The 24716-nt window shown below is 54.9% G+C and overlaps 7 protein-coding genes across 7 annotated transcripts; 3 read left to right on the top strand and 4 right to left on the bottom strand.

Annotated features, from left to right (window-relative positions):
* Positions 1 to 323: 323 nt before the first annotated feature.
* On the top strand, positions 324 to 4726 carry CCOS01_02923 (IKI3 family protein; the record flags this gene model as incomplete). Its single annotated transcript, XM_060451110.1, has 5 exons — positions 324 to 508; positions 807 to 1738; positions 1797 to 2585; positions 2651 to 2993; positions 3046 to 4726. 5 exons carry the CDS (start codon positions 324 to 326, stop codon positions 4724 to 4726), a joined length of 3930 nt encoding a protein of 1309 aa, XP_060317375.1.
* A 1320-nt stretch (positions 4727 to 6046) lies between these two features.
* Positions 6047 to 7706, bottom strand: CCOS01_02922 (KOW domain-containing protein domain-containing protein; the record flags this gene model as incomplete). Its single annotated transcript, XM_060451109.1, has 2 exons — positions 6047 to 6775; positions 6873 to 7706. The coding sequence occupies 2 exons, from the start codon at positions 7704 to 7706 to the stop codon at positions 6047 to 6049; spliced, it is 1563 nt and encodes a 520-aa protein (XP_060317374.1).
* Positions 7707 to 12111: 4405 nt separating this feature from the next.
* Positions 12112 to 13244, top strand: CCOS01_02921 (Ras family protein; the record flags this gene model as incomplete). Its single annotated transcript, XM_060451108.1, has 5 exons — positions 12112 to 12179; positions 12356 to 12383; positions 12553 to 12750; positions 12842 to 12976; positions 13086 to 13244. The coding sequence occupies 5 exons, from the start codon at positions 12112 to 12114 to the stop codon at positions 13242 to 13244; spliced, it is 588 nt and encodes a 195-aa protein (XP_060317373.1).
* A 2894-nt stretch (positions 13245 to 16138) lies between these two features.
* CCOS01_02920 (uncharacterized protein) lies at positions 16139 to 16318 on the bottom strand (the record flags this gene model as incomplete). Its single annotated transcript, XM_060451107.1, has 1 exon — positions 16139 to 16318. The coding sequence occupies one exon, from the start codon at positions 16316 to 16318 to the stop codon at positions 16139 to 16141; it is 180 nt and encodes a 59-aa protein (XP_060317372.1).
* A 509-nt stretch (positions 16319 to 16827) lies between these two features.
* CCOS01_02919 (impB/mucB/samB family protein) lies at positions 16828 to 18754 on the top strand (the record flags this gene model as incomplete). Its single annotated transcript, XM_060451106.1, has 3 exons — positions 16828 to 16887; positions 16998 to 17295; positions 17358 to 18754. 3 exons carry the CDS (start codon positions 16828 to 16830, stop codon positions 18752 to 18754), a joined length of 1755 nt encoding a protein of 584 aa, XP_060317371.1.
* Positions 18755 to 18775: 21 nt separating this feature from the next.
* Positions 18776 to 19369, bottom strand: CCOS01_02918 (uncharacterized protein; the record flags this gene model as incomplete). Its single annotated transcript, XM_060451105.1, has 1 exon — positions 18776 to 19369. The coding sequence occupies one exon, from the start codon at positions 19367 to 19369 to the stop codon at positions 18776 to 18778; it is 594 nt and encodes a 197-aa protein (XP_060317370.1).
* Positions 19370 to 21604: 2235 nt separating this feature from the next.
* Positions 21605 to 23698, bottom strand: CCOS01_02917 (uncharacterized protein; the record flags this gene model as incomplete). The annotated part of the gene is made up of 4 exons (XM_060451104.1): positions 21605 to 22587; positions 22640 to 22742; positions 22798 to 23312; positions 23371 to 23698. The coding sequence occupies 4 exons, from the start codon at positions 23696 to 23698 to the stop codon at positions 21605 to 21607; spliced, it is 1929 nt and encodes a 642-aa protein (XP_060317369.1).
* Between the last annotated feature and the right edge of the window lie 1018 nt (positions 23699 to 24716).

Below are 24716 nucleotides of genomic sequence, written 5' to 3'. Positions count from 1 at the left end.
TTACCTGGCGCCGTCAGGTACATCGGTACCTCGGCGGGGTCCAAGTTACCCCTCCGCCGCCGCCTCGTCCCGCCTTTCGTAGGGCGGGCTGGCTGGCTGGGCTTTATCGCATTGAGATTTTTCCAGGCGGGAAGCCTAAGGTCAGAGAAAAAAAAAAGTTGCAGTGACGAACAGGACGACTCGCATTACGACTCACCAATTTCTCGCGACCGAAGCAGAGCATAACATCCCGAACTCAAGCCGGCACGAAACCCTTTCCCCGACCAAGATACTTTATTTTTCATGCGTTAGGGAGCTGTAACGCTGCAAGAAAGAGGGCCAAGATGCGCAACTTGCGCAACATCCGATTCAGCGCTTGGGAGCAGCAGCAAGATGTCGACCCCTCGGCGGTGACCGCCTGCTGCTGGGACCCCGCCAAAGACGAGCTTCTCTGCGCGACTGGGCCGACGGAGGCGAAAGCCACCATTGAGCTGGTGAGGCTGTCGGACCACCACCAGCAACAGCAAATGTGTGGCGCCATTTTTTTTTTTTTTAATTTACTCCCTTGGATTTGTTCATTCGTGTCGTAGTACACTTTGTTTCACTTTTGCTCTTATTCATATTACCCATTTTGTGAAGGCTGTTTTATCCAGGTCATTTCCTGGAATTTGGCTCGATTTGATATCACGTCCCGGTTGTGAGGTTATTCTGACCTTGAAACCGGGGTGCATATCTCTCTATTTCATAGTGTGGCTGAACATGCCACCAGCTTTCACATACTGAAGGAACTCAAACGGTCTGAACTCAGACTAACATGGCTCTCATAGTAAATCACACACAGTCACAAGTTGGGATGCGCCGAGTCCCAGCCCAGACCTGCCCGCGGACAGGGTCGTCAGCATCCATCACTTCAGCGACACTCTCACCACCTGCGTGATACTCGAAGGTGGTGATATTGTGACCATCCAGGAAGATGATGACAGCACCGACGTCCAGATCGAGATCGTAGGGTCCATCGACGCCGGCATCGCCGCCGCGCGGTGGTCCCCGGACGAGGAGCTCCTCGTCGTCGTCACCAAGGAAGGCAACGCCGTCTTCATGGGCCGGACCTTTGACCCCATCGCCGACGTGGTCATGACGGCCGACGACCTCAAACTCTCCAAGCACGTGTCCGTCGGCTGGGGAAAGAAGGAGACGCAATTTCAGGGTAAAGGCGCCAAGGCGATGCGCGACCCGACGATCCCCGAAAAGGTCGACGAGGGCCTGCCGAGCGTCAACGAGGACGGGTCCGCGGCCGTCAGCTGGCGTGGCGACGGCGCGTACGTCGCCGTCAACTCTGTCGCTGGCGGCGCGAGGCGGGTCGTGAGGGTGTACTCGCGTGAGGGCGTGCTCGACAGCGTCAGCGAGCCCGTGGACCACCTCGAGGGCGGATTGAGCTGGAGGCCGTCGGGAAATTTGATTGCAGGTATCCAGAGGTTCGAGGACCGGACCGACGTCGTCTTCTTTGAGAGGAACGGGCTGCGTCATGGGCAATTTACGCTGCGGTGCGCCGATGGGCCCCTGAGCGCGCACGAGAAGATCCGGTTGGAGTGGAACTCGGATTCGACAGTCTTGGCTGTGATTCTTCGTGACAGGATACAACTGTGGACGACGGGCAACTATCACTGGTATCTCAAGCAGGAGATCCCACTGGCGTCTGCGTTTGCTGGTTTGGCGTGGCATCCCGAGAAGCCGCTGCGTTTCGTCTCCGCAACCACAAGTGAGTTTCCTTAGCCCCCTTTTTACAATCAGGCGATGTTTTACTCACTACATTATAGCTATTGTGAACGTGGCCGAGTACATATTCACTGTCTCCCGCGGATCCCTCAGCCCTCCTCATGACTACGGAGCCGTCGCCGTCATCGACGGGCAGACTCTCAAGCTCACGCCCTTCCGGACGGCTCAGGTACCCCCGCCCATGGCCCTCTTCGAGCTCGAGTTCCCCAGCAGTGTTCTGGATATCGTCTTTGACCCGAGCAACAAGCTCATGGCGGTGTTGCACCGAAAGGGCTTGGACGTCTATGAATGGCAAACGAAGGGGGAGCGGTCAGTCAAGCCCACGCCCATGGCCAAGCTTGAGTTCGAGACGGATACCCATACCCGTGTGCCTTTGCAGGTTGCCTTCTCCGGCGCCGCAGAGTGCCGCGTCCTTGTCTCCGACGGAGGTCTGAAGCTCGAGGGCTACACGATCGAAGCAGGCTCCATCAAGGCTTCAGGGGCTGTTCAACTTAGACCGACGGAGACTATCTCGTCGCTGTTCAGCCGCGAGGGAGACTCCGGTACTGAAGCCTGTGCCCAAGACCGCTCTGGAAAGCTGTATTCGGTAGCTGGTACCCAAGCCCCTGAGCTGCTGTTGGGAACACAGCTGTCGATGCAGCTGCCGTGGTGCGAGCTGCACAATATCAATGGGCGCAGTGTAGGGATTGGAATGACGAGGAACGGCCACCTCTATGCAAACTCGAAGCAGTTGGCGAAGAACTGTACCTCTTTTGTCGTCACCCCTGCGCACATCATTTTCACGACCAATAACCACCTTGTTAAGTTTGTGCATCTGGTAGACCCTGAAGGTTAGTGTAGCCCTATTTCTATGCTGAAGATGCCAGGCTAAGAGATACTGACTCTGTTTCCACAGAGATGGAGGTTCCTGGAGATGATCCAGAGATCGACGAGAGATGCCGAAGCATCGAGCGAGGCGCCCGCCTCGTGACAGCCACGCCGACCAACATGAACTTGGTCCTCCAGATGCCGAGAGGTAACCTAGAGACCATTTTCCCCCGCGCCATGGTTGTTGCGGGCATCAGGCAGCTCGTCGACGAGAAGAACTACGGCAGGGCCTTCGCCTTTTGCCGTACGCAGAGGGTGGATATGAACATCCTTTACGACCACCAGCCAAGCCAGTTCTTGTCCAATGTCGGCCTCTTCCTTGACCAGCTTAAGGATATTTCCTACATTGATCTGTTCCTGTCATCTCTCAGGTAAGTTGCCCCTCTCTCGTGAGACTTTGGGAAACAAATCTAATTCGACCAGGGACGAGGACGTCACGCAGACAATGTACAAGGACACAAAGCGCTCCGCAAGATCATTCGAGCCCTCAACAGAGACGCCAGCACCAGCCGACGCCTCCCCAAAGTCCAAGGTCAATAAGATCTGCGACGCCATCCTCAAGAGCCTCCAGGCCAAAAAGAGCACGAACCTGCAAAACATCATCACCGCGCACGTCTGCAAGGTCCCGCCCGCCCTCGAAGACGGCCTCACCCTCGTCGCGGAACTCATGCAGGAGGACGAGAAACTCGCCGAAAAGGCCGTCGAGCACATCTGCTTCCTCGTCGACGTCAACCGCCTCTACGACAACGCCCTCGGCCTGTACAACCTCGACCTCGCCCTGCTCGTCGCCCAGCAGTCTCAGCGCGATCCGAGGGAGTACCTCCCCTTCATCCAGAACCTGCACAACCTCCCCGACCTACGCCGCAAGTTCGAGATTGACGACCACCTCGACCGCAGAGCAAAGGCCTTGCTGCACCTCAAGGCCCTCGACGCCTTTGACGAGCTATGCAGGTACACCACCAAGCACGCGCTCTACCAGGACGCCCTCGGCCTCTACCGCTACGACCAGGCGCGCCACCAGACCCTCACGGGGCTGTACGCGAGCTACCTCGAATCGAACTCAAAGTACCGCGACGCCGGCCTCGCCTACGAGACGCTGCAGAACTTCGCCAAAGCCACCAGCTGCTACCGCGCAGCCGGCGTGACATGCTGGCGCGAGTCCCTCTTCGCAGCACAACAGCAGTCCCCGCCGCCGTCGGAAGAAGCCCTCGCGGAACTCGCCTCGTCCCTGGCTGACGCCCTCTGGGAAGGCAAAGAATACGCCGCCGCGGCCACCATCCACGCAGACTACCTCGCCTCCCTCGAGACGGCCGTCAAGTGTCTCTGCAAGGGCTACCACTTCGCCGAGGCCCTCCGCCTCATCGCCCGCGAGCGCCGCGCAGACTTGTTACCGACCGTCTTCGACAACGGCCTTGTCGAGGCCCTGAGCAGCAGCACCGAGTTCCTCGCCGACTGCAAAGCCCAGCTTCTGGCGCAGGTCCCCCGCATCGCGGAGCTCCGCCGCAAAGCGGCCGAGGACCCGCTCGCGTTCTACGAGGGGGAGCGACCCGGCGGCACGGGCGTCGACATCCCGGACGACGTCTCCGTCGCTACCTCACGTGTGAGTACCTCGGCGAGTCTGTTCACGCGGTACACGGGTAAAGACGGGAGTATCGGGACAACTGGCACGGGCGTGTCGCGCGCGACGTCCAAGAACCGCAAGCGCGAGGAGAAGAAGCGCGCGCGTGGAAGGAAGGGAACGGTCTACGAGGAGGAGTACCTCGTCAACAGCGTCCGGCGACTTGTCGAGCGCGTCGAGGGCGGTGCCAAGGACGAGGTCGGAAGGCTGGTGTTTGCGCTTGTGAGAAGGGGTATGACGGAGCGCGCGAGGGCTGTCGAGGTTCTCGTGGCCGAGGTCGTTGAAGGGTGTAAGGCTGCTGTGCGCGAGGTGTTTGCCGTCAAGGAGACCGAGCAGGAGGGTGGTGTTGTTGTCGGGCTTGACGGGGAGACGTACCTTGCTTCTGGCGGGGATGCCGTGTTCCAGGAGCACCTTGAGGCGAGGACGAAGAAGATGGAGCCGCCTGCGCTGAGTGCCTTTCAGAAGTTGACATTGCTGGGGTCATGAGTACAAGAACCTTGCTTAGCAGGTCAATGCAAATGTGTTTATAATTTTCCGTGTCCATGTCATTGTTGTAGTAGCTGGTGCTTGACGCTGGATGTATCGCTTTTCTGTATCGCTTTCCCGTATTGCTGCAACCTGGAAGTTCTTCTCGGACCATGATGTGCGCCCCCAACCCCCCAATAGGCGGGTCTCATCTACACCCTCAACCCTAGTTCGAGATCATTCGAATCCTCGAAAACTAAGTCTCTCACTCTCGGAACGCGGTCGTTAGACCAATCAAGCTCTGTCCATCAACTTCCTCCTTCCATGTCCCCATTACGTAGTCGATATACGATCATTTGGCTTCGTACCGGCCGCAACACCCGCTCTGCTGACGTGTATATCAACATACATACCGACAAGAAGAGTCCTAGCAGTCTGCATCGCCTGGCACAGAACCCTACGCCACCAAGGCGTGGCCACGGCCCGCATTATTGCTTGGTGGTCTCTTTTCGTCTCCCCCCCTCAAGGAGAGGAGTGCATCATCGCATGAGTGCCCATGGCATGACTCGGCAACGGGACTGGACGACTTGGGAACGGAATGAGATGATTCTTCTACGTATGAAGGGTGGGCTCGTTGGCGACTAATTGCAGCCGTGAATTGACGTCGTGCTGCTGTTGGTAGTAGCGGGGCCATGCCCGCACGTTGGACAAGGGTTCTCATAGTCTGGTTCTGGTCAGCTGTTGGCAAAGAGACAAGGAAGAGGAAGACAAACTTTGGATATGAACTGCATAATTAATATACATTTGGTGGTAGGATGCCAGAAATTGTACCGTTATGGCGTGGGAATAGGCTTAGACGGGTATAGTCGTAGTCGTAGAGAAGGTTTAGAGGTAAGAGGTTCAGTAGGGGTAGTAGACTAATATGAATATTAGACCGCTAGCAGAATTAGTAAAATCAGTAAGAATATAAGCAGAGACATAAGTAGGAATATAGGCAGGAAGAAGGACAGGAAGAAGGACAGGAAGGTGGCAGGATAGGGATAGGGATAAAAAAGCCTGGAGATGCAGCCTTCAACATGCGAAAGAAGAAATTTAGACCGCGAGACATAACAATCAACACCTTGGCCAAACTTGGTATCCGAGAGTCATGACAACTATTCAATTGGAACCCCCACGGGGCTGACATGTTTGCCTCACTTGACCATCACCCTAGACCAAACGTATCATACCGCAACTTTGTTACAAATACAACTCTTATGGCTATTCATACATACTACAAATCTCTCTGGCCTCTCGCCTGATTTTGTTGCCCCCCTCTCCTCGTGAAGGTCGAGTGCCCCTTTATTGAGGTGGAGGATGACTCTCGGTCTCCTTTGGTACTTCTGCCGCCGCCGCCGCCGTCTTGGACTCAAACAACCTGGGCGTAGGCACGTTCCACGCGGAAGTGTCCCCTTGAACAGTAGCCTTGTTCCTCGCCATAATCTCACCAATCCTCTCAAGCATATCCGACGACAACTCGGGCTTGCCGCGCGCGCGACGGGCATCGCGCAGCTCGCGGTTGAGCTCCTGCAGTGGCGTGCGCATAGAGGCTAGCGCGTCGGCCGACGCCTTCTTGAGGGCCTTCTTCTCGGCCTCCTCGGCCTCCTTGCGCATAATGTATTCGTCCTCGTGGCGGGTACGGAAGCGGGAGTACTTGTTGCGGAGCTCGTCGATGACGGAAGCCGGCATGGGCGGGGAGAGGAGCGTGGGCACAAAGGTGGCGGCCTCGGCGTCGAGGCGGAGGGTGTCGCCGGGCTGGTCCTCGCGGACCTCGGCCTCGCGTTCGGGCCAGGGGATGGCGATGTTGGCGCCGGGGATGTAGCGGGTCCAGGCGCGCCAGCCGGTGGTGCGGGACCACTTTACGGGCCCGCGGGCGAGCTGGCGGACGACGACGTCGCGGGCTACGCCGGTTGCAGGGTCGACGATGGGGTGGACGAGACGGATGGCGGAGATGGGTATGTTCATGGCTGCGTTTTGTGTTGTGGGGGCGTCGAGGAGGTTCTGGAATGATTCGGGGACGTGGACGGTAACCTGATGGATGATTGGTTAGCCTTGAGCTTCTCTTCCCCCATCTCTCCAACGTTGCTTTGTTGTCCTGGTGGAAGTGAATATGGTGTTGTAGCCTCACCTTTCCAATCTCCTCCAACTGAACGGTGCCGTACTCGAGGTTGATACTCGCAATACGGTCAATCTTGCCCTTTTCTGGGCCCTCGAGAAGTACCACGCGGTCCTTGACGGCGAGGTTGAGGTACTCTACTCCTCCGGCCCATTCACACCGTGCCTCAATCTCGTCGGGCTTGAGCGGAGTCGAACGGCCCTGGCGATTCGTCTGGAGGGCTCCGTAGGTCTCGAACATATCGCGGCGCGGGGCCAAGGGGCCGAGATCCCATTTCTCTTGACGGGCGAGACGGGCCGCCTTGATGTCCTGGTTCAGCTCCGTGAGCATGTTCTTCTGGTCCCTGAAGCGCTGGGCCTTTTCAGCACCGCCCTCGCCGCGGGCACGCTTCTTCATGCGCCGGGCGACCTGCTTCTCGGCCTGCACCGTGCGCTTGATGATTCTCTGCATCGTTCGCGGATGGCTCCCGGCCAATTGGGAAGGGTGTTTGGATTTGTTGGAACCTAGTCGATCGAATTGTCGAGGTCGTCGGGTTTGGCGTCCGGTTGAGTAGCGGGTTCGGGGGTGGACTGGCGTCGGCGAAGCTGGAGCCGCGATGGTCTGTCGTCGACGTCCTTGAATTGGCGATTTGGAAATTTCAGACGGGTCGGGAGCTTCAACGGCCCCTGCAGCTACGGGCCGGGGTCTGGGTGGGTCTAGGGGAGCGGCACGGATAATCAGAGATGCCGGATCGCAACGTGGCGCATGGGCCACCTGACAGCTGCCCTGGTACTGGGAAGCGAAAAGACCATCCCATTGTGTCCGTGCCAAGCTTGCAGTGGACGGATGAATGAATAAACCCCACATCCCCCGGCCCCAGGAGAGATGGCGGTAAGTATCCGCTATCCAGTGCGACTCGGCTGGGTGACATTGGAAGGTGAGATAAGTTCTGATGCGCATGTAGGTTCATTGCCGGCGCTTGCTCCGGCAACAAAGCATAACCACACGGCTTCTCGGGTCTTGACGAAAGAGAAAACGAGGGGGCCACTGGACGATTTGCAAGTCATCAATTATTGCAATCTCCCTGTATCAAGCGGCTGCGCTGCGCTGCGGCCATGACCGTCGTCCGAGCCCCATCCAAGGCCAGCGATGCCATTATGCAGCACCCACGATGATCCCTCATGCGCCATGTCCCAGAATAGACATGGGAAAGGGAAGATGCGGATAACGACTCGGAGTGGCCTGCGGAATCTTGGGCCAAAGCTGCTAATAGAGCCAGCAGATGGCTGCTTCTAACGTGACGAAGTAAATCATTCGCCTCGGTCTCTGTCGATACAGTCTTGGCCGTTCAGTATTCAAACCAACGCTGTCGGAGGACATGGCGCGCATGGTCACAAGAACGTATAGCGACGGTGCCAAAGGTTGGTTGATCGTTAGACCCCTATTTTCCCAGATCTTGGGACTCGAGGCTGGACAAGAGTTTCAAGGTGGTTGGTGACCGAGACATCTGCACACCCTTTCGACTGTCTTGCTCTGTTTCCTTCCTAAAGATGGTGCGGCTGCTTCCTTCCCGTATTCGATATTCTGGTCGTCAGCTGGCGGAAGCTGTTCTTAGTGCCGTTAATGAGGATTCAGAGTCGCGGTCAGTCAGTGGCATGTCACATCAGTCAACCCACAGGCGCGCAGCGGCTCAGGAGCCGAGCGTCCAGCCCCGACGCACAGTCCCTGGCAGCAAGGCACTGTGAAGTGTGGCGGCAGGGATTGAGTCCTAGATCCAGGACTATGAAATTTGTACCGCCTCGCGGTGCGGCGCAAGCAGCATCCACCAAGGCGTCATCCCGAGGTACCTACGATTACACACAGGGATGACAACAAAAGCCGGACACCGGCTCTCTCTAGCCTCCGTGCCTCCTTCGTATCGCTCTTGTTGAAAGGTTGAAAGCTTTCTCAATGAGAGAGAAATACTCGAAGAAGACAGCAATGCTGAGACTGCTGAGAGAACAGCTAACAATTGACTGGTATGAACAAGAGGACTGTCTTCTCGGTCACATGGGCCAAGCTCAAGGTATGGTCGGCGTTAAGGATCTCGGTACCGCAACACGGCGGGCAGAGTTATGGTTCCGATCAACAATCATCTTCTCCGCCACGTACCTGTCGTTGTGGGCGCATATGCACGAATGGTCGCAGAGTGTGGAGGGATAGCTTGGAGCTTGTGCAGGCTAAGACTTGCCAGATCCAGCACGCACCAGAGGATTGCGCAGGGCAACGTATCGTTATCGAGAGGTTGTTTTCTGCAGTGCTGGTCCCGGTAATCTTGACCGCAAGAGTCCTGAATCAGTGGAATAGAAGCATGACTGTACCTAGGGCGTCTTGGTGTTAAGTGCATGTGGCTTCGCCTCACCTCACCGCAGATGGGAAGATTAGACTAAGAGATACCTAGTCCGTTAGTTTGGCTCCCTCAGGAATCAGCAAAACAGCACTTCCCGGGTTGAGGCGGCGAACTCTGCCAAGTCGTCATGCTGCTCGACCAACTGCTTGTCAAAGTGGTTGACGAGACTGGCAATTGTTGGCTTGTCCGTGGTCAACACTCATTATGACGGCGGATATGTGTATGATAGTCTGACTTGACTGACCACTGCATATCGGGTTTCAGCCCAAGCTTGGACCCTGGGGATAGCGATTTTGGCCGATTCCCCGAGATGGATCTGGTCGAGGTATTCATGCTTGGGTCTAAGCACTACTTCAGCACAAAAGGGGTTTACGTCAAAGGCATAAGGTAGGACGACAAAGAACTGGCGTCGAGATGCCATGGGCGAGGCTGACACTTGCAGGACTAGATGCCACTGCTGTATCGTTGGTCGTTGGTTTGTGTGTCTTTGGACTCTACCTGGATATGTGCCTGGAGAGGTGAAGAGTCCTGGATATGAAGAGGAATAGGACCGACGGCGCTAGAGGCCTACGACGGCCATCAGAGGACGAGACCGGGTTTTACTCTCGGGCAAGGACAACAAACTGAGGAGAAACAGAAGGGTATACGCGGGTTGGAGGATGGATAGGCAGGCAAGGCCAGTCAGCTCGGCACTTCATAAGAAGGCTTTGTTCGTCACCGGTTCCCTTGATCGCGAATGGTCTTGGTTGTCTGGCAACATGGCACGCCTGGCTTCCAAACATTGACATTGCAGATCAACCACTATCGACGCAGCTACCCTGCCTTATCCTTATCGCAGCACTCTCGGCTTCCACATCTGTCACCCACCACTTTCCTGCCTTACCTTTTGTATCTCCAGGTTGTTCGCCAATGCAACAGGTCTGACAGAGGCACACAAGCACGGTAGCTGCCTCTTCCTGCCTGCCTACATCTGCAGTCACCTTCTCTATCCTTTCCGGACCGATCAGCATCGTCTGGAGCTTTACTGAATCCTCCTTCCAAAGGGCACCTTACGTCACGTCACTGAAGCAGTCCATACAGGCGTCAACAGCAGTAAGGTACCTTGCTGTTAAGCAGTTGGCAGGTGTGGTCCAGCGCACGAGATTCCCACAAGGCCAGCAAGACAGGGGCCAGACGACGGCGCAGTAGTGGAAGTCGCCACCCAATTGAAAGACACCGAGGTGAGGGAGCCCCCCCAAAAAGCCACCCCGCCCCCTGTATCCGTAACGGCCCCTTCCTTCCAACCTGCAATTCAATTCGCCTTGTGTGGCTGCCTCAGGACCTAATTCTGTACCTTAATAATAAGGACACGCGCGCACTCACCCGCCAACCAGAAGAAAACAAGTACTAACTATATGGATATCACAGCGAAAAGATACCTGCCTCGTGGAAAATTACAGGGTAGGTAGGGAAAAAACAAGGACGCGGGCAACAGTCCCGGCTCCCTCTCATCACATTGGATTGGGATTCACTGGTCGGACAGCCCCGTTGCAGTCTCATCCCTCTGCCAGTACCAGACCAAACTGCCAGCCCAGTCCAGTCATCGGTCAAACAAACTAGTCAGACGGAAGACTGAGGTCAACAAGCAGCAGAGCGAGAGACGTACAGAGAAAGAGAGTGAGAGAGAGGAGCACAGAAGCCCATCCAGTTCCCCGGCCCCATCCACCGTCACCGTCACCGTATCCTCGCCTTCAATTCCAATATTTCAGCTAGGAAACACACACCAGTGATCGGATTACGACACACACCCATATACATGCGCCTGGCAGAGAGGAAAGTACCTGATCTACCTGCTCTGTTAGACACCTTTCTTACCTTGGGTATCGGGAAACACGATATCAGCAGTACAGCATTTGATACTCCGCATCTTCCCTTAGCTTGAGGTAAGGTTAAGATACTCCCGTCTCATCTCACTATCAAAAGATACCGGCGACTCAAGTTGCTATCCGAGGTACGTCAATATCGCGTGGTACAGCAATACGCTTGCTTCTATCATGCTCTCTGCCTGTGCTCGCTCTACCACTGCCTACTTAGTCTATACCTTACTCCGTGCTGTTCTTCTCCTGGCTACCTGTCCCCGTCATCTTCTACAGCATCCAGCGATTGCGTATGTGTGTCTCCAGATGACACTGGACGAGAAACAAATGTCAACAAAGTCACTACCAGAAAAACAAAGCCTAGACCATCCCGTCCTGTCCCGCATCTGCCTGCACCTGCACCTCCCTACGAGGTACCTTACCCTGCCTAAAGGCTAAGGTACCTGGGCCGGTACGGAGACCTCGTTTCCCCCTAGTCGCCTTTTTTTACGCAGTCAACTAGGCCTGTCTGCGCCTGCGTCTGCGCCTGCACCCTGTCCACTGGCCTGTCCTCCACCCAAATCTTTGTCTCCCTTTCCCCCCCATTTCCCACTGCAGCTGCCAGTGCCAGGTCTTCCCGCTCGCTCTCGCTGGCCTGGCTCCCTTCTTTTTTTTTCTCACCTTCCTTCCCGCCTCTTCTGACACCACTTGTCTACGAAGTACCTTACCACCCGTCCACCACCCAGGACCACCACCACGCACCACGCACCACACACCACACCCCCCAACACAAATCTGCCCTGCTGTTCCATTGCTTGCACCCGCGTCGTCGTCAAGTGAACTCCACCCGTAAGGTACTACTGTGACCTTACCTTACTTCTACCCATCCCATTCTCTTCCACCTTCAGATTCCCCCTTCCGACGCAGCTCTTCCTTCTCCATCTTCCTCGTCTCCGCCAACAAGCTCAACCTCCTCGCAACCGACCGCAACTCAATCCGATCTTCATCGCTCGCTCACTTTCTCACTTTCACAACCAATACAGACACCATGGCTGAGATCCGCCGTAAGCTCGTCATCGTCGGCGACGGTGCCTGCGGTAAAACCTGCTTGTTGATGTGAGTATTGACCCGTCTCTCCCTCCCGATTTCTGTCGTCTGTCTGCCTCCCTCTCCGCTTCCGCCTGGGCCCCCAGCGACAACCAATCCTGCATCGTCGCATCGCCGAAAAAATGAAAACACAGACAGACAATACCTCATCATCAAAGACTTCATCATGCTGACTAGTTCAATAGTGTCTTCTCCAAGGGTACCTTCCCTGAGGTAAGATTACCCATTTCCCCCCACGCCGACGCGGCCTACCGCCTCCTGTTTCCCCCATCACGAAGCCAGGCTGAGATGCATCAACCCATCAACAATCCAGCCAACCGATGCTACACCCGCCTTTCAAGAATCCGTTTCCGATCCCGCAATATTCTGACAACTAATTCAGGTCTACGTTCCCACCGTTTTCGAGAACTACGTCGCCGATGTCGAGGTTGATGGCAAGCACGTCGAGCTGGCCCTTTGGGATACGGCTGGCCAGGAAGATTACGACCGTCTCCGTCCCCTTTCTTACCCCGACTCCCACGTCATCCTGATCTGCTTCGCCGTCGACTCCCCCGACTCCCTGGACAACGTTCAGGAGAAGGTACGCTTGCTTTTTTCCTTCTCTCCCCTTTCGCATTGAATGACTGCACCCGATAAGCAACTTTCGCTAACACGTGCACTTCTTCCCATAGTGGATCTCTGAGGTCCTGCATTTCTGCCAGGGTCTGCCCATCATTCTTGTCGGTTGCAAGAAGGATCTCCGCTACGACTCCAAGACGATTGAGGAGCTGCGTAAGACCAGCCAAAAGCCCGTCTCCCCTGAAGAGGTAAGCTTATCTTTTCCACTGGGATAGGGGTCGCCTCGGGCATCTTAAGATGCTCGGCGGCCTCAGACATCTCTCGCTGCCACCATTGCATGCTAATTTCGTTTCGTAGGGTGAGGAAGTCCGCAAGAAGATCGGTGCCTACAAGTACCTCGAGTGCTCCGCCAAGACGAACGAGGGTGTCCGCGAGGTTTTCGAGCACGCCACGCGCGCTGCTCTGCTCTCCCGCAGCCGGAGCAGCGGCAAGAAGCACAAGTGCTTGATGCTCTAAATACCCAATGGGCGAACTTCCCAAACCCTTTCTCCCTCTTCGACCACAACCCCCATTTGTAATCATCAAGGTCCCAGCCTCCATTGTCTTTTCCCAACTTTTCGGATGAGAAAGGGTTTTTGGTGGCGGTTTGGAAGGCGGGGGCAATATTTGCCTGCATAGGTTCTCGGAATTTGGAGTTTTGCTCAACATTGTGTCTCATAACCCACCTGGCACCACATCGATCGGCGTGTCACCGTATCTGGTTCTGCGGGGCGTCTTTTACTGAATCCATGTCATTCCCTGCCGAACGGTGACTGGGAGAAGCACCAGCTAGCCACAATCCCCACGAGAAGAAGCTGCGAGGAAAAGGATTTCTACAACGGATGTCTCTCACGGTCTCGGGGGAGGAAAGGGCTTGTTGGCTGGCGCGGCCGGCAGCTGCTGGGTGACGATGGACAGTGAGTTGTTTGATAACCTCGGGGAACGGCGGTATGGCAACGGTCTTCAGCTGTGGAATCGGCTCGTCTGGCTGTAGTATTGCGACGAATCCGGCTACATCATAAATCTTGTCGTGTTATTTTTCTCTTTTGACGCCTCGCAGCTTTAGATGGCGGAGATGGACATGTGTTTCCTGGCTGCGTTTTCTTCTCTCTTGTCGATTCTCTCAATCCAGGTCTTTGATAACTCAAATCGCCTCTGACCGTCCATTGCTATTCACGTTGATTATCGTATCGCCTTGTGCCCATTGCAAAGCCGGTCCACACTGACATCAGCTCTGATCCCTCTACAGCATCGTCATCGCCGTCATTCTCACGTGTCAGGGGGTATAGAAGATGAGATGAAAGGTGGACAGAGGCAAGGCACCAGATCTCGAAGAGAGAGGTTGCGACACGCAAAAGTAAGGTAGCCCAGGCAACACGGGGTTATATCGTTGATGTTATTGGGATGGAAGTCGCTGGATGGAGTATACTTACTAGCTCTTGCCTAGTTCTGTCGTTTACAAACAGGACGGCACATGACGGCAATGAGCTTCTAAACATAGGCGACTTTAAGATGTATAGGTGAATGCTTTTAGGGTAGCCGTTGCTTTCAGAGTTGGGTAGCGGTGTCACGTTGATTACGCTGCCCCGCCTCTGGTGAAGGGGATGGCCCTGTTTGGTATTTTGGACGAGAGGGGACTATGCGATGCTACGGGAACGCGTACATGGGCTTGTATAGAATATGAATTCTCAAAAGGGGGTATTTATTTGATTTGGTTTATTCTCATGCGTACGGGGGACGATAGTGAGTTCTTGTCTCTGGAGATTGGTTCGTCAAAACATGAAGACGATAGTGAACCTCTTGTTCGTTGTATACCCCGTCCTAACCCCGTGCGTTTGTTTGGCTGGATGAGCAATGACAACAACACGACATTGTGCGTGAAGGAGTGTGAGGGCGTATGTGTTTCTGATCTCATTCCATTCCGTCTATAAGTCTCGTCCAACTCTCAGTCCATGTCAGGTGACATTTCTGCGACGAGCATAGCTTTCGCTAATGAGCTGCGATTTCGCAAAAGACTAAAGGACTGAATTTACGCAGGGCAGGTCTATGGTAGGGCAGCGCATGTCAGTGTATGTTTACTGATGTAAGAGTGAGGGGAGGGGCTGTAAAGTTCAGACGAGGTGAGGTGAAGTGAGGTGATTGGTATTGATATGAGTGAGGGGTCCAGAAGGGTGAGGCTTACAGCGCCGCAAGAGGAGCAGGTCTTTGCGGTAGAGGCAGTGGCGGCGCCGCACTTGGGGCAGGCGTTGGTGTGGGCGTTGGTCATGGGCTGCATGTTTGCGGTTGTTTGGTTTGTGATGTGCTGTTGGTGGTTTTTGTGTGTCCTGTGTGAGTAGCAAGTGTTGTAGTTTTGTGAAGATGAGACACGAGAGAGAGAGGGAGGGGAGAGGAAGGCAGACGATGGTGGAAAGCGGGGTTCTTATTATTCTTCAACTGCTTCAGTCCACGCGCGAGGCGGCCGCGGCGGCGGCGTGGTTCAACAATCTGCCTATTCCCCTCCCCTTCGACCAACGCAGAGGCTACCCTGAGATACCACACTGAATTTTTGCTCGTGACCCTCTTTGACTCTCCAGCTATCGGGCCTGTGGTGACTTTGGAAAGGTCCCCTACCTTCTTACGGTTGGAGTCTGTAGTTCGGGAGTGGGAAGGGAAGGTAGGTAGTGGAGGTGGTGTGGGCTATGTGAGCTTACGGATGGGTTGTCATGCGAGATGGACGGCTTCTCGTTGGCTAGGCATGAAGAGGAATTGGGGGGGGGGGGGGGATTGGGGGCCAGCCCTTTTGCGTTTTCCTTGGGGAACACCCCTTTTTGGGGGGGGGGGGGGGGGGTTTGGGGGGGGGGGGGGAGGGGGGGGGGGGGGGGGGGGGGGGGGGATTGGGGGCCGAACGCTTTACGCTTTCCTCTGAGAAGCTACCTTATTAGTAGGGAGGGGGTCGCTTTTTGGGAAGCGGTGGGCTGGCGGGCTGGGTGTCGTGCAGCGGAAGAGGGGACCCTATTCCCTTGTTTTGGGGCGGTCTTGGTTAGCTGTCATACGTTCGGGATGGGCCTTGGAGCTATTCGTCGTCGTGTACTCGGGTAGGTGTGCGGTAATAGGTGAGGTGGTTGGCGGAGGGTGGACGGCGGCGGCGTCGTCGGCGGCGGGCGCGCGATGCGTGTATAGCGCAAAGTTTTAGGTAGGTAGGTAGGCAAGTATGTAGGCAGGCGGGCAAGCAAGTGCGAAAGAGATCGGGTGGCTGGAACATTTCGGACGACTGAGCGTATCTTTGGCAGTTTGGGATGCCAGAAGGCGTCCAATGATTTTGGTGACAGTGGTTCGGAAACGCCCATCTGGGCATCCGAAAGTAGGGCGACAGTTGATGCGCCGAGGTAAGTTTAGTGGGCAAAGTTGTTGGCATCAGCTATGCATGTTGATCGGATGTCGACAAGTGCGGTTTCAGAGAGGTTCTGTAAGAGTCGACATGCATCAGAAGAGTGATGTGACTGGTTGTTTGGAGATATCTGCAGCGCCGAGAAGCGCAGGCGGGAAACTAAATGCACTTCTCGTACTTCCATTCTTCAGAGAGACGTTTGGGTCGTTGCCTACCCGGAACGATGCAGTTTCTGGCACGTTGCAGCAGTTCACGGTAGAATGGAAGGCGAGATGGGCAGCAAGTCATGCATTGGAAAGTCCGACGGAAAGTAGGTAAATTAGTTGTCCATACCTTTACCTCACTGGGCACGGCACTACCGGCGTTACCTTCTGCCCTTCGGAAGCGGCCGCCGGTGTCGTGTGGACAATCCGTACCTGTCGGGTCGGGCGACTCGGGGCGTGAGATAAGCGACCGTTTATCCCGTGCGCCCCCGTGCTTTTCTGCCCAGGCCGCACCGTTCACAACTGACACCACACGCCCCCAAACCCCGGATCCTTACCCCGTTTCTGTCAAAACGACCAAACAACGCCCGAGAGGATCGGAGACGGTGGGGGTCACACACGCATCGAGTTGATTCACCCGAAAGGCGTGCACCGACCGAAGAGAGGCTAGGTACTCTCATGGACCATAGCCAAAGTCAAGTCGAAAATCATGGAGCTGCCCAGAAAACGGGCACCGAGACGAAGGGATGATCGTATCATACTCCACTTTGTTCGTCAACCCTCAAATTCACAAGCAACAAGAATGCACCTTTTCTATTGCCGAATTTCAACCTCTCGATATTGGAAACATGATGTTCCATTCATTAATTCTTTCCCTAGGACTATGACTGCTTCTACGCCTCGGTTTTTGAGAACCGGGACCCCCGGCTAAAGGCGCTGCCCTTGGGAGTGAAGCAGAAGAACATCCTGGCCACGTGCAACTACGTCGCCCGCAAGCAAGGGGTCAGGAAGCTCATGCTCATCACGGAAGCCAAGCGGCTCTGCCCGAATCTCGTCATCATTGAGGGTGAGGACCTGACGCCCTTCCGAGACACGAGCAAGAAGCTTTTCGGCTTCATGAGAGGCTACTCGTGGAACCGCAAGGCGGAGAGGTTGGGGTTCGATGAAGTTTTCATGGGTGTGTGTGCTTTTGCATCTTAAAACCGCGGGAAAAGGGTCAAGTTGGCTGACTATGGACAGACGTCACGGATATTATCAACTACAACATGTTCTGCCTCAACCGGGCTTCACTATCAGAGTCATTCTTCCACCTTTCCAAGAAGGATCCAGAAAAGGGGTTCCCATGTGACTTGACCAAAGTTGCGGGCTGCGTATATGGAAAGACACCTGGTACGGGAGATCTCAACAACCCTACCTACGTTCGCCTGCTTCTAGCGAGCCACCTGGCCTTCCATCTGCGCATGAAGCTCGAGGAGGACTTTGGCTTCACGGCTTCGGTCGGGATATCGACCAACAAGCTGCTCAGCAAGCTCGTGGGGAGTGTAAACAAGCCGCGTAACCAGACGACTCTGATGTCTTTCGACGATGCTGTTGTCACCGAGTTCATGGATGCGCATTCAGTTAGAAAAGTCCCCGGCATCGGCTTCAAGACGTCGCGCGCGCTTGAGGAAAAGTACCTCGCGACGCCGCTGGGACCCGACGACGCCGACAGGGAGACGTCACCACTAAAAGTCTACGACGTGCGGACCCACGAGCAGACTTCGCCCGACGCACTGGAGAAGCTACTCGGTGGCCCTGGTTCTGAACGAGGTGTTGGAGAAAGGGTATGGGGCCTCCTACACGGAGTCGACGATACGGAAGTCAAGGACGCGAGCGATGTGCCGTCACAGATTAGCATTGAGGACACGTACAAAGGATTGGAGAGCATGAGTCAGATTGAAGGCGAGCTACGCAAGATATCTGCTTCTCTCATCCGGCGGATGCGGACCGATCTACTGACAGACGACAACAGCGACGACTCGATCGAGCCGGGCAGTCAGAGATGGATTGCGCACCCCAAGACACTAAGACTGTCCATTCGGCAATGGCCTGCTTCTGATGCGCCACAAGGGACGTCATGGCATTCGCATCCGGATTTTCAACGTATTTCCCGATCCCAGCCTATTCCTAACTTTGTCTTCAACACAAAAGAGACACCTGATTCCTTGGCGGAACGACTGACGACAGAGATCTTGCTTCCAACGATGAAGAAGTTCTTTCCGGCTGGTCATAAGTGGAATCTGCAACTTATGAATGTCTGCGTTGCGAATTTGGCCGCTAGTGGTAGTGAGGCCGGGCCAGGTGTAGGGCGGGACATCTCTGTCATGTTCCGCAAGCAGGATGACGTTCTCCGACAGTGGAAGATTGATACGGCCATCGTGGAAGACGATGGCGGTGGTGATGGTGATGGTGTTAATGATGCTCAACGCCAGTCAATCTCAGATCATGAGGTGGAAGAGATGGAGGTGGAAGAGTTTGACGACGACGGCGGATCATGGGAAGGCGACGAAGTGACGGCACGGTGTCCGCTGTGCGGTCACTCCATACCGCCATTTGCCCTCGCTGCTCATGCAAGATTCCACGACTTTGAGGACTGAAGGAATTCTGGGTCTGTTCTTCTAGAACGCCCAAAGGTTGCAGTACGCGGACGGGAGACTGGGAAGGTCTGACGCGAAGGGGGAGTACGTCGACGGCAGGGGCACCATGTCCCTGGTTGGCCTTGGGACACCATCTTCTGCGTCGCAGAAGATTTCCTCCTCTTCTTCGTCGAAGGAGTAGACCGTGGACCAGTCGTCGTCGTCGTCGTCGTCGTCGCCGTCGCTGCTGATGCTGTGTTCGCTGCCATCGCAGGTCTCATCTGAAGAGTAGACGCTAGAGGGTGCGTTGGACCTAGCTGAGAGGCGACTAACAGCGCCGTCACGGAAGGGGTATCTCTCTCCGGGGTTGAAGGTGCCGCTGGGGTTTTGGGTTACTTGCACCTCTGGCTGGTGGTCGACAAGGGTCTCGTTCGAGGACATCCAGTCGTGAATGTCTGCGTTCCTCACAAGGGACTCAGGGATTTTGCGTCTGGTAATCCTGCACCAGAGGCACTGTTTCTGGCCGCCGTTTCTGCTGCTGCTGTTGCTGCTATAGCTGCCGACACGAAGTCCCTTGGCTTTGGCCTTGAGAGTTGTGTAGCGGTTGTGCAGACGGATGGCGAACTTGGTGGCCATTGTAGATGGATATTTCGGTAGGATTGTAGTAGGTAACAGGAGCCCAGACCTGACCAGATCAAGTGTGTGGTGGAAAGGACGATTGATTTGGAATGGAGAGAAGTAAACAGGGGGGGTTGTATGTGTATAGAGTGGGATGCACCATAGCATTCTTGGGAGTTATTTTGGGCTGATGTCCTTGTTTATATACCATGGATCGATATCAGAGTATCCAGAGAGGTGTGTATGGCCTAGTCTGCACAGGTCCCATGAGTTGAGTAGGTTTCGCAACAACGTGGGAGACTATCATTGTGGAAAGTTTGGCGCGGAAGGTTCTATAATACAACGGTTCAAGGCCGCATATGAACATGCTCAAGATGAGGCAGGTGCCTCATGACATTCTGCCGTACTGGGGCAGTTTGAACGAAAATGTTTGAGACCCTGTTGAGGAGACCATGATGTACGGCTATGGCGGTTTACTTCAATCAACGGATTCAACCAAGGGGGCAGGATAAGTGCCTGTATACAGGATATCTAGAACAATATAGATATAAATTGGTTGTGAAATCTAGCTTCGTTCCACTTCTGCGGTAAGCTCCACAAGGAAAAGGGACACATGGAGGCTACCATATGTACGGAAGGGTTGATACTGATAACGATGCTTTCGGACTTTGAAGGTCCAAGGCCATTTTTCTCATGAAACTGACGGAGGAGACATACTTTGTGTGAGTTCCTAGTTACCGAAGAAACTTGGAAAGAATGGTATTGCTTTTTCTAGGTACCTTGTCGTTGAGGACATCCAGTATTGGACTTCGTGAGTTACAAGTGCGGCTAGGTGGCGTTGAACTTATGGGGTCCTGCTTACGAGACGAGAACAAGTCCAATTCTTTACCCCTGGTTAAAAGACTTAGGAATCTAATCATCATGACACCATTACAGCTCAAGAGATGGTGGAAACATGAAGGAGTGGCTCAATGTCAGAGAGGTCCAAGTTCTCATGGAGGCGAGCAAGCAATACCATGCCTCGAAACCATGTGTGAAGACAGATAAACACAATCCGAGTCCTTGCTTGAGCAGACGGACCTTCTCGGCGTGTTAATTTCTATCAACATCTTCAACGATAACAGCGGGAGCGTGAGAGACAGAGACTGATCCAGACTGGACTCAAAACAAGACACGACCGAGATTTCATGGTGGCGCAATCTGTACTTGCAGACCACATTTCGCTCATTCTCCCCAAAGAGGTAGGTGAGCCTCAGTCGCCGGACCCCCCACCCTTCCTTCCTTCCTTCCTTGAGGCATCAACCGAGGGTATATGTTCCACCCAAACGCGTGTTACTGTCACCAGCACCCATCCGGATTGGCCGGGTGGTTTACACTCTGACGCAGAGATGTTAAAACAAATACTCCAATGAAGCCGTGCTGGCCCGAGGGGCGCGCTGTTCGAATCTGGGCAGGGGCGTGAATTATAAGGTCAGTTATCCCCCTCCCTACATCCTTTCCTTTTAATTTTCTTTTTCTTTTTCCCTCGTTAGTTTCAACATAAGTTTGAGATGTACTATGATCCTACACGGGTGTATGTTTTTGCTCAAAAGAATTCACTTTCGCCAGGTGGGAATGGACAGGTTGATATGGCTAGAAATTCGGGAACGTCCTCGTCCGGAAGAAAGTCTCCGCATCACCAAATTGTCTTTCTCCAAGACAAATGTGGCAGTAGCTCAGGGACTTTCCACCACCTCACGGACCTAGATAAAGAAAAGAACAACCAGAGTCGTCTCCCTCTAAGCGTCCAGCCTAGTGCCACAGAGTATCACCCCTTATACAAGATGCGGAAGATATGGGTACACATTTGACTCATAGACAACCATAGCAGTATAAGCGCATATAGCCTTTTATTGAACGTTATCACTCTGAAGACCTTTGACCCGGCATGTCGAGATGACATTTGGTACAATCGTTGAAACGAGATATCAGTAAATAGACTTTTATAACAAGAAACCTAACCAACGCTACGTTGCAAAGACACAGCCGTCTGCAGGTCATACAGCCCATCCTACATTCAACTTGAAATCAAACTGAACTGGCCCAGAAACCTCATCCAAACATCCCCCCACAAAACAGAATGGCATAAGTCGTTACTGTCATATCTTCATTCACCCCCCCCCCCTCCCATATTGTTTTTTCCATCCATCATCAGTGAACCCCCGAATACAACCTCCCGTCTTTGAACAGACGAAAAGGTATCCATGAAACAAATCACCGGAACGACCGATGAGATCCCCCATCAACGCTCGACCCCCTCCCCCCAGCAGACCCCTTCCGACTATACACGTCCTCCCACGTAGGACCCCTGTCACCACCGCCGCCGCCGCGCCTTCCATTCCCTGGAGACCGCGGCGACTCATCCCTCGACTCTGAACCGCGATGCCCGTCCCTGTCCCGACCAGAATATACCCCGTAATTGGCATCAGCCCCGCCGCGGATATCATACGACGAAGGCGAAGGCGAAGCGGCGCCGCCACCGCCGCTGACGTGGTGCTGCGAGATGGAGGGAAGCGACGCGGTATACCTGTTCGTCGGCGGCGGGCTTCGCTGTCGTTGAGAGGAAGTCGAGTGCCGTCCGACTGGAGGGGGAGGCAAGTCACGATGTCTAGGCAAGGAAACGCCCGCGTCCGAGTTGGCGCGCGGGAGACGTGCCGGGTGCGGCTCGACGCGGTGAGCGCCGCGGTCGTATGTCCTGGATCGGTGCGGCAGGGATGCGGGGCGCTTGGGGAGGTCGCTTCCGGACCGGCGGGTGTGCGTGTTGGCCTCGGGGAGCCTGGTCACGTCCTGGGGCGGTGGAGCCGGTCGAGATTTCGGGATGGATGGCAGGGGCGGCGCGACGTCCTCGAGGCAGTCCCACATGGCCTCGTCGATGATCTTGCGGACCTTCATATCGTGGGTCTCTGGGAAGAGATGCCGTGATAGCTGTCTGGGGAGTCTCTCTGGTTTGCCGTTGAGGAGGGGTCCGTCGGCGTTGATGGGGAGGGCGGTCATGATGGCGTGTAGACGCCTGGCTTCCGGGTCTGGGTAGGCGAGGATGTTGCTGATCATCCATTTCGCGAAGCCTGCGGGAGTTAGACCGGGGATGTTGGGGTGAGATCTAGGTGCGGCCTGGACGAGGTGGTATTGGCAGTCTAGATCTTGGTACAAGAATTCGATTCGCTCCAATGCGTCTTTGGACCGAGACTTGAAGATGTCTGGTGAAGGGTCAGCAGCTGTTTACGGAGTATGTATGAGAAGGCTGATTACCTTCATATCGGAACCTCTCAGGCTCGACTTTGTATTTGGTGTACAGCATCAGCATCTTATCAGGAGTAACGACGAGTGTGTCTGGCGACCCAAACTCCGTAACCTGAGGCTCATGTTAGCCGCAAAGAAACTTATGAAGAGGGCGGGAGATGGTGTACCATAAAATTAGCGAGGCCCCTGAGCACGCTGTTCAGTCGATTGGTAGGATATCCCTCCGAGTCAAACAGCACACTCCACGCCTTGTCAACACTACTCAACTCAACTCGCGGCGACGTAGGAGCAGTCGGCGAGACCTCGTCTTCATTATCCGTTTCAACACGCGGTTGGCAATGAATGACCGGTGATGCCCTCTTTCTAAAGTGAACCCCCCTTTGCTGTGGGCTGATGGGCGGAGTGGACTGAAGCGCAGGCACGGGAACCGACGTTGGCGGCGACGGTTGCTGAGGCGGAGGAGGAGGCGCCGACGAAGGCTTTGCGTGTGCGAGCTCCGGACTGCGATCTCGTGGCGATGAGTTCTTGGAGGCGCCGAATGTGTCGATAATGGAAGGGGGCGGGCTGGGGTACGCCGGCGTGAAGGAGGAATTCTGACTAGATAAGGGGGGGAACCGAGCTGCGTCGACGGGGGTGCCGGTCTCATTTGTCTTCAGCTGAGCGACTTGAGCGACTTGGGCAACTGGACAACATCATCAGTAAACTTCAACTTTTAAGATGCAGAACTCGATGCAACTGACCTTCTTCTTTGATAATCTTCCTCAACTCCTCCATCATGTCAGACGGCATGCCACCAAGACTATCGCGAGGTTTCGAAGTGAGCGTCTCCATAATCAAGCTCTCCGAACCCTGCTGCTGCTGCGGTTGCTGCTGCTGCTCATCTACCCGGTTTCCGTGACCATGGCTCCCCTTTTGTTGTCCCCAGCCGTACTCCCCAGCAGCCCGCCTTGGTGACAGCGGGGAAAGCTCTTCCGGCTCCGGGCGGCCCGCCTGATCTCTCGGCAGGGACCAGTTCGTTGTGGTGTTCAGCCGTGGCCGCATGGCCTTGCCAGCCGGGGTGGTAGTCATGGCCGGTTGCCGGTTGCCGATGTTATTGTTATTGGATATGCCGTCTGCCACAGCATGCGAAATTCCGCAAAGCTTAGACTAGATCGTTTTGTACGATGGCAAATAACAAGGACTGTGTAAGATTGGATGGAACCAGAGCGGTTGGGCTGTTGGCGCGATAGAAAGGGTAGCCGTATATACCGAGCAAGTAGACGACGAAAAGTGGCAGACCGAAACGACGGTGAAATAGACAGCAGAAAAGGCGGGAATAGTTATAGACCCATACCCTCTTCGGACGCCGATGGGACACTTGAGAGGGCTCCCCAATGAGATGTTGACATCTATTCCCCCTCGCGTCAGGTGGATTGATAAGGTGCAGCACGAAGGTATGAAAGGGTCGATCACGGAGGCAACACCACGAGCGGCATGGGTGATGCGGAAAAGTGCATTTTCAAAATGCGAGGGATAAGAATGTGGTGTTCCCCTCACTCAGGAGATAGGAGGGAGAAATTAGCATAATAGATGCGAGAGAAAAGGAAATCAGCAGGCTGTGTGTACGTGGTGGTAGCTCGTACAAAGTAGTCGGGCGAAGGCAACGTAGAGGCCACAAAGTTGCCCTTTTCCTGCTGTGCACCGTTTCTCCAACGAGGCCCATCCCTGTCTCATTGGGCCGCAAAGTTGTCTGCATGGTAATGTCATGGCCTGGTACAGAGCACATCGGTAGCGTTTCGATGCGTCACCGAAGGAAGCTGAGATGAAAAAGGAAGTCGTCTGGTGGGATTCCCCCACGTCAGGGTGTCCAGGATGTAGCCGTCGCCAGAGGATGCGATGACATCGGGAGGGTTTCGATCTTGAGGCCACACGCGTTCGGGAAGCTGAGAGTTTACGCCTGGGATGGAAACTAGACCAAAATATCATTATTCCCGTCGTTTCGAATCGCTGTGTCCCAAGTCATGGTTCCCGTGTCGCCCAAGATATCTTAGCTTGAATCGCGTTGGACAATCCAAGTCAGGCGACGCCATGTTTGCTCGTTGGCCCT

Source organism: Colletotrichum costaricense (genome assembly GCF_030867565.1).
Source record: "Colletotrichum costaricense strain IMI 309622 chromosome Unknown Scaffold_3.1, whole genome shotgun sequence".
In the NCBI taxonomy this organism is placed as follows: Eukaryota; Fungi; Ascomycota; class Sordariomycetes; order Glomerellales; family Glomerellaceae; genus Colletotrichum; species Colletotrichum costaricense.
The sequence above is the reverse complement of the archived record's forward strand: the minus strand, read 5'-3'. Positions and strand labels throughout refer to the sequence as shown.